This window comes from Trematomus bernacchii, unplaced genomic scaffold (genome assembly GCF_902827165.1).
Source record: "Trematomus bernacchii unplaced genomic scaffold, fTreBer1.1, whole genome shotgun sequence".
NCBI classification, from domain to species: Eukaryota; Metazoa; Chordata; class Actinopteri; order Perciformes; family Nototheniidae; genus Trematomus; species Trematomus bernacchii.
This window is the reverse complement of record NW_022987910.1, coordinates 4,487,499-4,500,624: the sequence shown is the minus strand read 5'-3', so window position 1 is coordinate 4,500,624 and position 13,126 is coordinate 4,487,499. Positions and strand designations below refer to the sequence as shown.

The 13,126-nt window shown below is 42.0% G+C and overlaps 1 protein-coding gene across 5 annotated transcripts in view; it reads right to left on the bottom strand.

Moving 5' to 3' along the window:
• Positions 1–12,793, bottom strand: part of dock10 (dedicator of cytokinesis 10) — a 65,343-nt gene extending 52,550 nt beyond the window's left edge. For 4 of the 5 annotated variants that reach the window (XR_004554682.1, XM_034115000.1, XM_034114996.1 and 1 more), the window contains exon 1: positions 12,533–12,793. Coding sequence is in view for 4 of the 5 variants with exons in the window: in XM_034115000.1 (XP_033970891.1) it covers positions 12,533–12,640 (108 nt within the window). In the remaining variant the exon portion in view is untranslated. Of the gene's footprint in view, positions 1–2,667; positions 2,715–12,532 lie in introns of those variants that run through there. The other variant, XM_034114999.1, reaches the window with a different exon arrangement.
• Positions 12,794–13,126: the final 333 nt, after the last annotated feature.

Here is a 13,126-nt window from a genome sequence, read left to right as displayed (position 1 = left end):
GTGTACGCACACCAAAACATACAAAGCCAAACAAACGCAAACATTAAGCCGTAGAGAGGCATTCAATCAAAAACTGAAATCATACAAACTCCTTCACTCTAACATCAGCAACCACAAGAAAGACAGACAGCCATAGATCTGAGCACCCTGACCTTAAGTCCCTTCACTTATTGAGCGTTTTGGCTCCAGGTTACGTTTCCTGTGGGACACATGTCAGAGAGACACAGTCAGGGTAAATAGCAATGAGCGAAACTGGCATCTTTGAGTCAAATCTATTTCTACTCTTCCACTCGACAGACACAACTGTGTGATTAAACACTGACCATACATCCTTAAGTTCTGACAGTCACTTTACTTTCAAGAGGAATCTCTCCAGGAATATTCTGGTAAAAATAAACTGCATGTATTGAACTTCCCAGGTTGACTTACTACTGTTTGTCCTGTTTAATTTGGGGAAATACCGTAAACACTTTATTTGCCTAGTCTTGGAAGCTAGCTTAGCTTAGCTTAAGGTAAAGACTAGAAAACAGGGGGGGAAAGCTAAACTAACACCTGCAAGCATCTCTAAAGCTTTTCAATTAATAAAATGTTTTATTTTTGTTGTTCAGTAAACAGTGGAGATTCACTACCCATTGGCCAATGAATATTCGAGCCCTGTGTTTTACACAACAGCTTTTAAAAAATCATAATCCTTTACAGATGGCTGTCAGGTTGTTTGAACTTCTGGTTAGATGCAATTGGTTTTTCGCCACATCCAGTTAACCTACTTTTAAAATTGTGCATTTAAGTTAGAACCAGATTCCTTTCGAGCAATATATTGAAACTACAGTATAGGCTTTTTTTAGCCATTTATCTTTTGCAACGACAAGCTATGCCAGCTATGTCTTCTTGTACGCAGCTACTTAAGACAACACAATATCTGTAAACGATTCTATTTCTGGCAGGGGCCCAGGCTCTGCAGACATAATAATGTGTGTGCATGAATGTGTGCACTTTTATCTTTGGGTATGGGTGGATGTGGGTAAGTACAGCTGGCGCTGATGGTTAAATATTAATAATGGCTGCTTGCTTCTGTCTCTTTCAGTTTTACTTTCTGAAACCATGGCTAAGAGGACATACACGGACGGACGGGATGATTGGCAAGTCAGCCGGGTTGATCAAAGCAAGGAACAGTTGGAAAGACGGCGGTGAATGGCACACAAAGATCTTACATGTCTCAAACATGTAACAAATACACAGTTTTGTTTTAAGATTTATATCTTTGAGAACAGCTTGTACAAATGAGACATTTCATTTCCTAATCAGATAGTGCGCTCTATCTGTCTCACCCTGACCAGCATATGTGTGTGTGTGTGTGTGTGTGTGTGTGTGTGTGTGTGTGTGTGTGTGTGTGTGTGTGTGCAGATACAACAGGGCAAGGGCAGCAGGGCATGGGGGTCGGACGGTAATGGCAGTAACATATTCAGGCCTCCTACTCTGGAATGCAGAGTGAGGGAGAGACACAACACTGCAATTCACTAGCAGAGAATCACTGAACTATTCTTAGTCCAGCATGTGAAGTGGACCCCCACCCTTTCTCCCCTTCCTAACCCCTTCCCTGAGGGCCGTGAAAAAAAGGCCTGGATGGACGAGTTGACGTGGTGTCTATAAAGGTACAGGGCAGGATGGTGAAGCTGGATGGAGAGCTTTACAAAAAGTGAGAGAGAGGATAAAAGTTAAGCTCCAGTGAGGCAAAACTCGGTCAGCTAAGTCTGAATGGAGCAGTTCACTGGCTGTGAAGCCTCTCCAAAGAGTCTTTTGTACACGTACATTGGCACAATGCATGGAGCCCGGGGGACCTCTCTCTCTCTCTCCTCCTCTCATGTGACCTCACACACACACACACACACACACCGACACGTACTTTCTCTATATCCACTTTTCCAACCTAGACTAAACAGACCTTTTGTCTTAATGTACAATCAAACAACTGCCAGTCTGACACTACAAAGTTAAAAAAATGAATTTCCTGTGCTCACACCCAGCACACACACTAGTGAGATCCCTGCACAGCCTCCCGCAGAGTTCAAACAGAGGGGGAATTCAGCAAGAGACAGTGTCACTAGTGACAGTAGCCGGCTTAGATTTTTTTTTTCCAGTGCCCTCTTCTCTTTGCTTTTATTTCTCTGTCCTCTCTGAATGAGTCATTGAGAAGATGGGGACAGACATACACCAAGCCCTGGCAGTGCACGGTCCTACTGTTATCAGGCAAACACGGCTGAGTCTTCTGCAGCTCAGTCATAACAAATGTCAAAGAACTATTCATCTCCTTTAATCCCTTTCTCTATTCTCCTGTCTGCATGTGTATACACACACACCCGGTACAATGGAAGCATTCACTCAACATGACAAGGAGTGAGAAGCAAAGAGCAGGGTGAATGTAATCCAGTTGATTTTGAGTGAGAATGAGGGAATAGAAATGGAGTTTAGGCAATTAGGGAATGTGTGTAGAAGTGAAAAAAACAAAGAAGAAGAAAATGGAGAGAGGGAGTAGAGGAAGAATGAATGTAAGAAGTGAAATATAACAGGAAACAATTGGAGGGAAGATTAGAAGGGGAGACGGGGTGAAGGGAAGTTTGAAAGACGAAGAGAAGTGTCTCCCTGCTGATAAAAGTAACACGTACAGACCTTTTGGTTGCACTGCATGATGAAGACGCCCTGAAGAACTGCACAGCATGGCTTCTCAGAAAAGATGCATGCATGAGTTGTTATATATATATATATATAGTTGATATGAAAGACACAAACATCCTGTCCCACGTCATGAAACACAATCAAGGCGGTGAAACTTCACAACTTGGTTTGACACATTTCGAATTTATGATCTGACATACACCAAAATGCGAGATGGAGAGGAAAGGAAACAACGTGAGGTGTGTCACCACGCGTCAGCTACAGGCTATAGGTCATGAGACAGTGGTGCCAGGCAATGACACAGAACCAAATACAAATAGAGGTTAAAGTGTTTTGAACAAACACCAATCTTACTGCTTTTCTGGCTTTCCTTGCTTTTTCATGGAGTGTGTCTTCTGCTCTTGACCATCGACATATAGTGCCATGTATTAGTTTATTATTATTTTAGGGCGATGGTGGCGAAGTCGATAGGGAGTTGGCTTGGCAACTGAAAAGTTCAAGTCCCGGCAAGACCAAGTGCTACCGAGGTGTCCCTGAGCAAGGCACCGTTCCCTACAATGCTCCCCGGGCAGATGGGGCTCATAGCCATGGAAGGCAACCCATCTAGGAGAAGGACACTCTGAACTAAAAACCAGGACTGAGAGGAGTTGCGCCCCCCAGTCCTTAAATCAGCATAGTAAAGCCAACCATGAAGAACAAAGTCATCCCAAAAATCCTATACGGAGAACCGGGATGACTGGAAGCGACGATGGAGGGCTCGTCTGAGGACGACCTAGAGAGAGATTAGTGCTAACCTAGCTAGAGTGTAATGATGGTTTCCCCCCGAGAATTGTTTAGCAGAGGGGGTTATCATCCATCTTGTTTCATGATCAATGTCTTTATTAGATAATGGCCTAAACAGAATAAACTTTCACTATGTAATAATTATTTGTTTTCCTAGTTTTATTTCATAAAAATAATTTAAGTATGATGTGATGTTTATTAGTAGAGGAGTTGATCTTTATGTTAGGTATGTTGGCCCACAACCACTATAATCCCTGAAAATCATTCAATAAAGTGAAACGAAATAGTTCCATTGCAATGTTGAAGTCCAAAAGCTCCTTTCTTAATTATTCTTGCTGGACAAGTCTCTTTCGCTCAGTCTTATTTATATGGTTATACAATCGCGCTGAGGTATGATTTCCAAAACCCCAACTTATGTAAGAGAATAACTGTATTGGCAGGCAGGGAGATGTTGCCTCTGATGATTTGTTAAGCAGCTTCACATGTGACTCTGTGGAAATAAAGACAACAGAACAGCATTTGCATTTTCTGGCCTGGAGTGTTGAGGAACAAACTTTCTTCAAAAACTAGAACACTTACATGAATATCCGCAGGGACCTGAAAAGTTGCTGGTGTGGTAACTTGTGAATATAGCACAAAGATACTCAACATTGCATGTATACTATATCATAAGCCTTCTTATGCTAATAAGACACCCACATGTGCAAACACTGTTCATTAAAACATGTAAATAGCGATGCAATTGAACAATAGCCTGCTACATGTGTGATAACCCACACACAGGACAGTATTTAAATAAAAGTCCTCTGCTGTAGAGCCTTGGCTGTTACTCCTCTGGGAGATGTGAGAGATCGACCATATCTCTTTCTTTCTCTATCCCCCTTCCTCATTTTCATCTTGGGTTTCCCCCTCTTTAAGATCTGGCTTTCTGAAATGATGAGACTGCCGATGTCTGACCCAATTAAAAGCTTGATTATGGCTCCAGCTGCTCTTCTGTCCCTGTCCTACCATGCCCTGTCCAGATGTAATAAGAGGCATGTGACAGGAAGGTCAGGATCTGAGCAGATCTCCTATTCAGACCAAAGACATATCAGATTCAGACTGTCGTCATGCAAGCAATAACCTCAGAAGGGAGAAGCAAGCTAGATCAATTAAAAATAATCATACAAAAAAAAGGTGATAATAGATGCAGTGGAAGGAAAGCAGTTAAAGGAGGCGGGTTGGAGATACAGCTAAAATAATAGTGTAATATGAGCAGACCAGCTAAATGAAGTAATTTAGAGCGTGGGAGTGGAGACACATCAGATGAGATGAAATGAGATATACTAGAAGACGATAGAAGAGATATGCAACGAGTGCTTCCTGTTAGAATTCCATCATAATTGACCTTTCTCTGTTGCCGTGGTAACAGGGGCTAGTCTGTGGTAGAGTACGCTACTTACTGTTCATCTAAATTGTTTCTCTCCTCTGGGACCATTGATTTTCAGCATTATCAGTTTGCATTGGATGACCATATATAGTGTTAATGCTGATTGACGTGTCACTGACAACTGTCTTCTTGAAACAGGGCAGCAGCACACTGTGGTCAATACAAGATAAAACCACACTGACACGAATTTACCAGCAGTCTAAATGATTTTCAGAACGTCTTGCTATGTAATATGAATGTTTTGTTTTATATTAGCATTTCCAGTATTGTATGTTGCATGTTTCTACTGATTGTGTTGACTTTTTAGGGTGATTACAACATCGGTCCAGTCGAAAAATAGCATATGGCACATTTACAGAAATGTTTATTAATGTGCACTGTCCCTGTTAAATAAATTAAAAAATGTATTAAAAATATATATTTTTCTTTTATATTAGACAGGTCAGCAGTCATGCAGTCATGATGCGTCATGAGGAGCGAGCAGAGTCAGTCTGACAGCATGTCCCCACAAACCATCCCACACACACGCACAACACATCGCTGGGTAGACAAGCCCCCAACCAACAAATGGCTGCTCCATGCTGTCTGACACACATTTTAGCTCCAGACAGACAGACATGCCCAGTGGTGGTATTTTACTAGAACAACCAAAACATACAAACAGACTATGACTAGTAAAGCCCAGGAGCAGATACATTAAGGCTGATGTTCATACACATTAAAAGATCAATTGAAATTGATTAATGGTATGAGACAAGACAAAAAAGGGTTCCATTCCCAGTGAGAGGAGGGGAAAGGAGATCCTTAGCAAACCTACTGAAATATCACGTCTCCCATCCTTTATTCCCCAAATAGCAAATTGATGAGTTATATAACAAATGGGATAAAGCATCCAAGCGAGTGAATAATAAAAAAAGACTAGCTCAATAAAATATGACCATCTTTTTTTATACTTGAAAGCTTTGCGTCATGTTAAAAAATGTGGTAGAATACAGGAACGGAAAGCACTTGGACGTCTTTTTATATGTTGCTGTGTGAGTTTTCAATTAAGGCCAAAGAACACACACTGTCACATGAGCATGGAGGTGAACCACATTGGTAAAGGTTCATCATACTAAAGGGTTTTGCATGTTTAAGCCCATTAACTCTAAGTCACATGTATTTTACATCACTATCAGCTAGTTTCCAAAGCACTACATGCGTTTTCAGAGTGATTTAATGCTTTCAACTGCAGGCAGTTATCAAAGCAGAAGCGACATAAAATGATCTAGCTATCTAACAAAAAGGATTATATAAATGTTACCTAATTTCTTTGGTTCAGAGGAAGGAATACACTTAAGAACCTGGTATCAGTTACTCCTTCCGGGGCCTTTCCTGCAGTTAATATGGTGCTTAAAACATTATTTGAGTCAATATTTAGGTGACTGAAAAAATGCAAAGAAAAATGCAAAGACTTGAAACTTGTCGGAAGAGCCAATAGCAAACAGTCAGCAATTTAAAAAAATGCAGTAATTTGTATTTAATAAGCTAAATCAGCAAAAAACTGCTATGATGATCACACAATCTAGATACCTTTACATTACGGGATTAACGTACATCTCCATGACATGACATCAGACACTGGTTTGTAACGAAATGGAAAATTCCCGGTAACTGTCTGGAGCCTGGGATTGGGCACCAAAAATAGTCAAAACCTGATCAGGCATGAAATGGCTTAATTTGGCACCAAATGAAAGATGGGTGGTGGTATGACACCAAACATAAGAATGCCATGTGAAAATGCATGAGCATGCATTAAGAGACGAGTGAGGATGACTGTATACAAGCATCCCTGTGCCATGGGTAAATAAACTCTGCCAGGGGGGGGGGTTTGTTGGCTCCACTCTCTGGCTGCGTGGTTAGTGTAGCTGGCATCCTCCAGGCACGGTATGACATGTGGTTCATCCCAGCAGGCAACCAGAGTCACAACAAGAACAGCGCTTGTGTCTACACTACTGCTCACTTTAGCAGTGAGTCATAATAAACACTCTCACTCTCTGTTGCACAAAATCAGCAGTAATGTGACTGAAATACTGTATTTTTGTATGAAGGTGTTGATTTGATACAAAACAAGCCTTGTTACCGTATATATTAAACATTTGCTAGATATATATACATTTTTTAATATATTTTATTTAAAAAAAGAAAAATGTTGTTGTTATTTGTTGTCCAGCGGCTAAGGCAGAGGCCAGAAAATATGTAATGGAAAAGATCTCATGGTCACTGAAGCAACAAACTGTAGCTTCTTAAAACCCAAACTCAACCACCCTGACATCCTTCATTCTTGTATCGATCTTCCCTTTCCATGCTCTGTGCATATTTGGGGATGGGTGGGCTGACCACTATGAGAAACAGTGAAGTAGTCAGAGAGCTATGATTGCTTTCACAGAGCACGTCGGAGGAGGAAAATGCAGCATGCACCAGGGGGATTTACCAGGTATCGTGTATGCTATACACTCCTGAATCCACACAAGCACACACACTTCAGAAACTGACCTAACCTGACTGAGGACCGATGCAGAGGTATGGAACGATAAGAAACAAAGAAAGAAAACCATGGCAGATGCAAACATGGAAGAATCGCAAACATGGAAGAATCGCAAACATGGAGAGATGGGGAGTAAAGTCCGGTTTGGGGTAGGGATGTCCCGATCACCTTTTTTTGCTCCCGATCCGATTCCGATCATTTGATTTTGACAATCTGCCGATACCGATTTTTCCCGATCCGATCTTTATGCAATGCATTAAGAGAAAAAAAAGGAGAAAAGCATTCAAGTTGTCCCTTAAACCCCACGTTCTCCACCACAGATAACGGCTGGTCATCCAACGCGATGAATTCAGCTATCTTGGCTGTTATGTTTTTGGCCTTTTCACTGTTCTGGGGCAGTTTCTCTTTCCTTTTAAAAGTCTCTGAAAGTGTCGGTTGTTTCAGTGCCGTTACCTGAGTGGCCGCTGTGTACTCGTCGTGTTGTTGTTGGTGGTGTTTGTATTAGATTGGTCATGTTGAACGTAGCTCTGTTCTTTCCACCACGCGGAACCTCCGCCTTGCAAACATTGCATCTGGCTGTTACACTGCCTTTGCTTTCAATTTTATAATACTTCCAAACTCCTGACATTTTCTCTGTCCCGACTCCCGAGGCACCAGCTGAACGTAGCCTCTCGTTAGCTTACTGCTACTATTAGACACTGCGCCCTGCCCACTCTGTTGCCAGATTTGAGAGAAATAAGCAACCAGGTCTATGAAAACAAGCCCAAAAGAAGCAACACATACATGATGTTGTGTAATTTTAAACCAAAACTAAGGCCTCAGGATGACTTTAAGACGTGAACATGGTCATTTTTGTTTTGTAACATTAAATAAAATACAAATATTTTATAAAAAAAAAAAAAAGAAATTCCCGATCCCCGATTTTTTTCTCCCGATTCCGATCTTTTGAAAATCACGTGATCGGCTCCGATCCCCGATCACGTGATCGGATCGGGACATCTCTAGTTTGGGGGGAATGATGTTTAAGTGAATGAGGAAACAGACTACTATAAAAAGAGAGAGGGGGTCAGCGTGAGCGCTTCATTCAATGTTATGCCATAGGGCCTTATTCTGCTGACCTGGTTTATTTCACCAACAAAGACCATGCATTAACACACTCACAAAAAACGTCCACACACAGAACGCCCATGGACATTTACACACCCACTTAACCCTAAACCCAACACATAATACCTACACTTTTACAAACATGCTTACTCTTCTATCACACTCACCCTCTCTTTCTACATCCCTGCATCCTATATCCACATATAGAATGACTTAATTATTTATGGATTTTTCAATCTTGTTCAAGATATAGGGAAGAATTTAAACTAACCAGTTTATCATTGAGGATGAGGAAGACAAAAAAAAAAAAAAGGTGTCTTTGAGCATACTGATATTCAAAGTCATGGTTTCCATTTCCGTTCTTACCAAATACAACTCAACTGTTATATGAATCTGCATAGGGTAGGGTCATATGACAATACACATTTGTGACATTGTTAATTTTTTAGGCTATACCTTTGAGGATATTGTGGGCAAAACAGCAGGTTAAGTAGCGGGAATGATATACGGCAACACTTTTATAGTAACAAAGATTCTGACTTATCAAAAGGTCCATAAATATAAAAGCACATATTAAGCAGATAAAGAAATAGGAATATAAAGTGAAATTGCATTACTCACCACAAATTAATAGTGGCTATAATAAACAAATAAAGAATACAAACATGTTCAGTGTGTCCCACAGATCTGAAATATACTTGGGGGGGGGCGGGTAAGGTGAGGTGACGTTCAACAACAACATTAACATTAACCTTTCTGTTGGTCGCTTGTGAGCAGACCCTTCACGCGATGGCAGAGCGAACAGGTACAGCCAGGGCCGGACCGAGACAATAAGTCAGGCCGGAAATTATACACCCAGCCAGGCAACTACCAGTTTTTTTTTGTGCCATTTTGCTGGGTTTATTTGTCAATATTTACAGCGTTGCTGCCCATAGTGATAGCCCTATAGTTTAAATCTACTACCCACAAATACATATATGGACATGGGTCACTATTTAAATAAAATTGTACATTTATTTAGGAACCTGTCCATGTGATTTTAAGTGGGGTTAAATGCATCAATCTGGTGCATTTTGAGGGGGAAATAAAGAGACTAGATCTATGGGAACAGAACACCCATATGAAACAGAACTGTATACATTTCAATAATCATAAAATCATGCCCATAACCAATAACATACCATATCCAATATGAAAAAACACTGAAACTTGTTTATTTATTTATTTTTGGTTCATTTATAGTTGTGAGTGTGTCTGGGCTCCTGAATCAGCCTCACCTGTCTCCCTCCTGCTCCTCTTTGAGGCAGCAGCAAAGACTAGTTTTAGCTCTCAACAAGTTTTAAAAGTGTATCTTACCTTTTTTTCACCTAGTTAAAAAAAAAAAGTTTATTCATGAATATTTGACTAATCACTACCCCCTCAAATGGAAATATGTGTTTACATAAATGGTGACCAAACCGTTTGAGACCCACTGAGAACTTAAACTAAGTTAACTATCTAAACACTCAGAGAGTCCTTAACCTCACCTGAGCTGAGGTTATTCCGAGCTTGAATGACACACAGAGGCCGTTTCTCAATCGCGAGGATGCTGGCTCGGTAGCACAGCCGAGCCGAGCATCTTGCTTCAGAAGCAAGGCAAGAATACTTCCTGGCATTCGGAAAACAAAGAGTGGAACAGGCTAGCAAATGTGCAGGTGTGCGTCATATGAGAGGCCCCGCCTTACATCTTCCGCCACAGATTTGGGGAAATTGGTCCATGCGCAAAGCATTGTGGGGATTTTAAGGACGCGAAGTCTACCCATGTGCAGCCTCGAAATTTCCCCCAAACCAAGGACGCGGCCTCGGTGGAATTCCAAGTATGCTGGAGATTGGAACAGTCCTTCGGCGGCACTTGATGACGTAGCATCCTTGAAATATTGGCTTGGAAGCCAATATCCTCGCGATTGAGAAACGGCCAGAGACCAATCAAGGGCTTTGATTTATGATCTGTATGACAGCGGCCATGTCGGCAGGCCACATCATGTAGACAGCCAGTCACCCTGTGTGAGGCAGACCCACATTTGCGCAGCGTTGCGTTCACAATCCATTAAAAAAAAAAATGAAAATAACTTTAAAAACAAAAACAAATAAAATGGGTCGCGAAATATACTTGGGCGGCCGGTATATTCGTTAATATACCTGGGCGGCCCGCCCAAGTAAAGTCTATGTGTGGGAAACCCTGATGTTGACAGACTTCTTTAAACATCTTCATATAGCCTGACTGTATGTATGATACTATAATATTGGGGGGACATCGGGCCACAAAAGTGCCTCTTGCTTCAGGCTAATTTATCTCTTACTTCCTTTTTACACTAGTCACTTGTATGTAATGTATGTGCTTCAAAACCACAGACACAATGTGTTATCAGCTGCAGCGCTTATAGGCAAGGCAGTGAAGCTCTGTATGTTATGTATGCAGTGCAACATGTGTATGAGTGTTGTTAATGATACCAACACAAGGTGACCTACCAGTCCACCAGTCAATTTCTACATCCAATGGGAATCAATAAACACTATTCTCTTGTACTCCATTTGGCACCATGACAAATGTATAGTGTCAGTAAACCTTTACTCTTAAGGTTCATGCTATTATCTTGTAATAATGTTCTATTCTGCTGACCCAGTGCTGATGGAAAACTTCGATTGTCCAGGGAAAAAGCAAGGTTTTATTCATTCAATTTGTTTCCATTTTAATCCTGTCTTCCCACATGCACCAGCAAAACTAGATTTTCTGTCTTTATTCCAATCAATTCTCCCTGGGCTCTTTTACGCATGTGTCCCACTGACACACTAACACCAGAGTGAAGAGGATGTAGAGTAGCAGCAAAGAGACTGGAGTGGAGTGACCTTTCTCTATGCTAATCCCTACATCGTGGACACACACACACACACACACACACACACACACACACACACACACACACACACACACACACACACACACACACACACACACACACACACACACACACACACACACAACACACACCACACACACACACACACACACACACACACACACACACACACACACACACACACACACACACACACACACACACACACACACACACACACACACACACACACACACACACACACACACACACACACACACACACACACACACACACACACACACACACACACACACACACAGTAAGGTGGAGGATTTGTCCTCTGTCAGATGAGTCAAAAGGACATTATCAAAACACAAATCCTTTTGTGTGTGTTTGTGCATGCGTGCGTGTGGCTGCTTTTCTCCTGAAATACCCCTCCTCCCACTATAGCATACGTCAATCAGAGCCTCTCATTATACGGCGTGACACACCCACTTGAGCATACATTTCACAACTCGCGACATTTAAATAGCCTGCAAATGTTATTAGTCGTAAATCAAGCCCAGCGGTCGAATTCCTCTCCCTCTCTTCTGTCTTTTCTGTGCCCCTCCCTCCATCTTTCCTGGTGTTTCTTTGCACCGCTGGGCAGATGTAAACCGCTGCCTGTGTCTTGCCGCATCCTACTATCCTACTACTAAGGCTCATTTCATTCACTCCAGCCAGCCACACAGAAATAAACTCCAACCCACATGGGAATATGATAGGCTCTACGATTTTATAGTCACATTACCAGCCAATAAGCGAAATTCAATGGTGGGAAAAAATGTGTAGATTCCTGCACAATACTGAGCATTAAACGTATTACATCGTTCCCCCTGCAGGATCAATAGACAGCGGTGCTGCACTGTGCTCATCCTCTGCAAAGAAAGATGCAACATGAATGCCAATGTCAGATCTACCAGAGCTGAGGTGCGGTGTTAGAGGCAGACACCAAAACCACGTCCAGATGCAAAGCTTTGGTGGACATGGCAATCAAAAGCTCAGAGTAGTAAAAGCTTCAGGCCCACAGGTGGTGATGCGTTTTTTTTTTTTTTACTACCACCATGTTTTCACGATTCATTGGGGTCCACTCACCGTCACTGCGGAGTGTCTGACTGCGTTGCACGCTGTCTGCCGTATCTCCGCCGCGGTCCCCGGCTTCAGAAGGTTTTTGGTGAATCTCCGGGTGGATTCGGCTGCCATCTCCTCATCTGAGCGGTCCCCCAGTACGATTCAGCCTGCTTGTTGTTTCTGCTGCAGCCTGGCCCTCCTCGCTCTTAACATGAGCCGACCGAGCTGTGTTTACACACGCACACAAGCTTCACACACCGTCAGTACACACACACGCAGCGCGCGGAGTGCAGAAGATGCCTGAGCGCTGTCAAACTGGACTGGTTCAAAAAAAGTACACTTCCGGTCACGACTTTCAAAATAAAAACAATAGCTTTGGCAATGCCGAGCGAGATTAATGCTAGACTGAGTGGTGCGTTTATTTTGAAGGGACAAACCATAATTTGATGTATTTTATCTGTAACTTTACATGTGAAAATAAACATTTCCACACTGCTACAACTGAATTGTAATTTCCATAAAGCTGCAATGCTATGTAGGCCTACATGTATTTATAATTTTTTTTTATAAAAGCCAACCCCATTTCATCTCCATTGAATATGGATCCATTCGTCACGT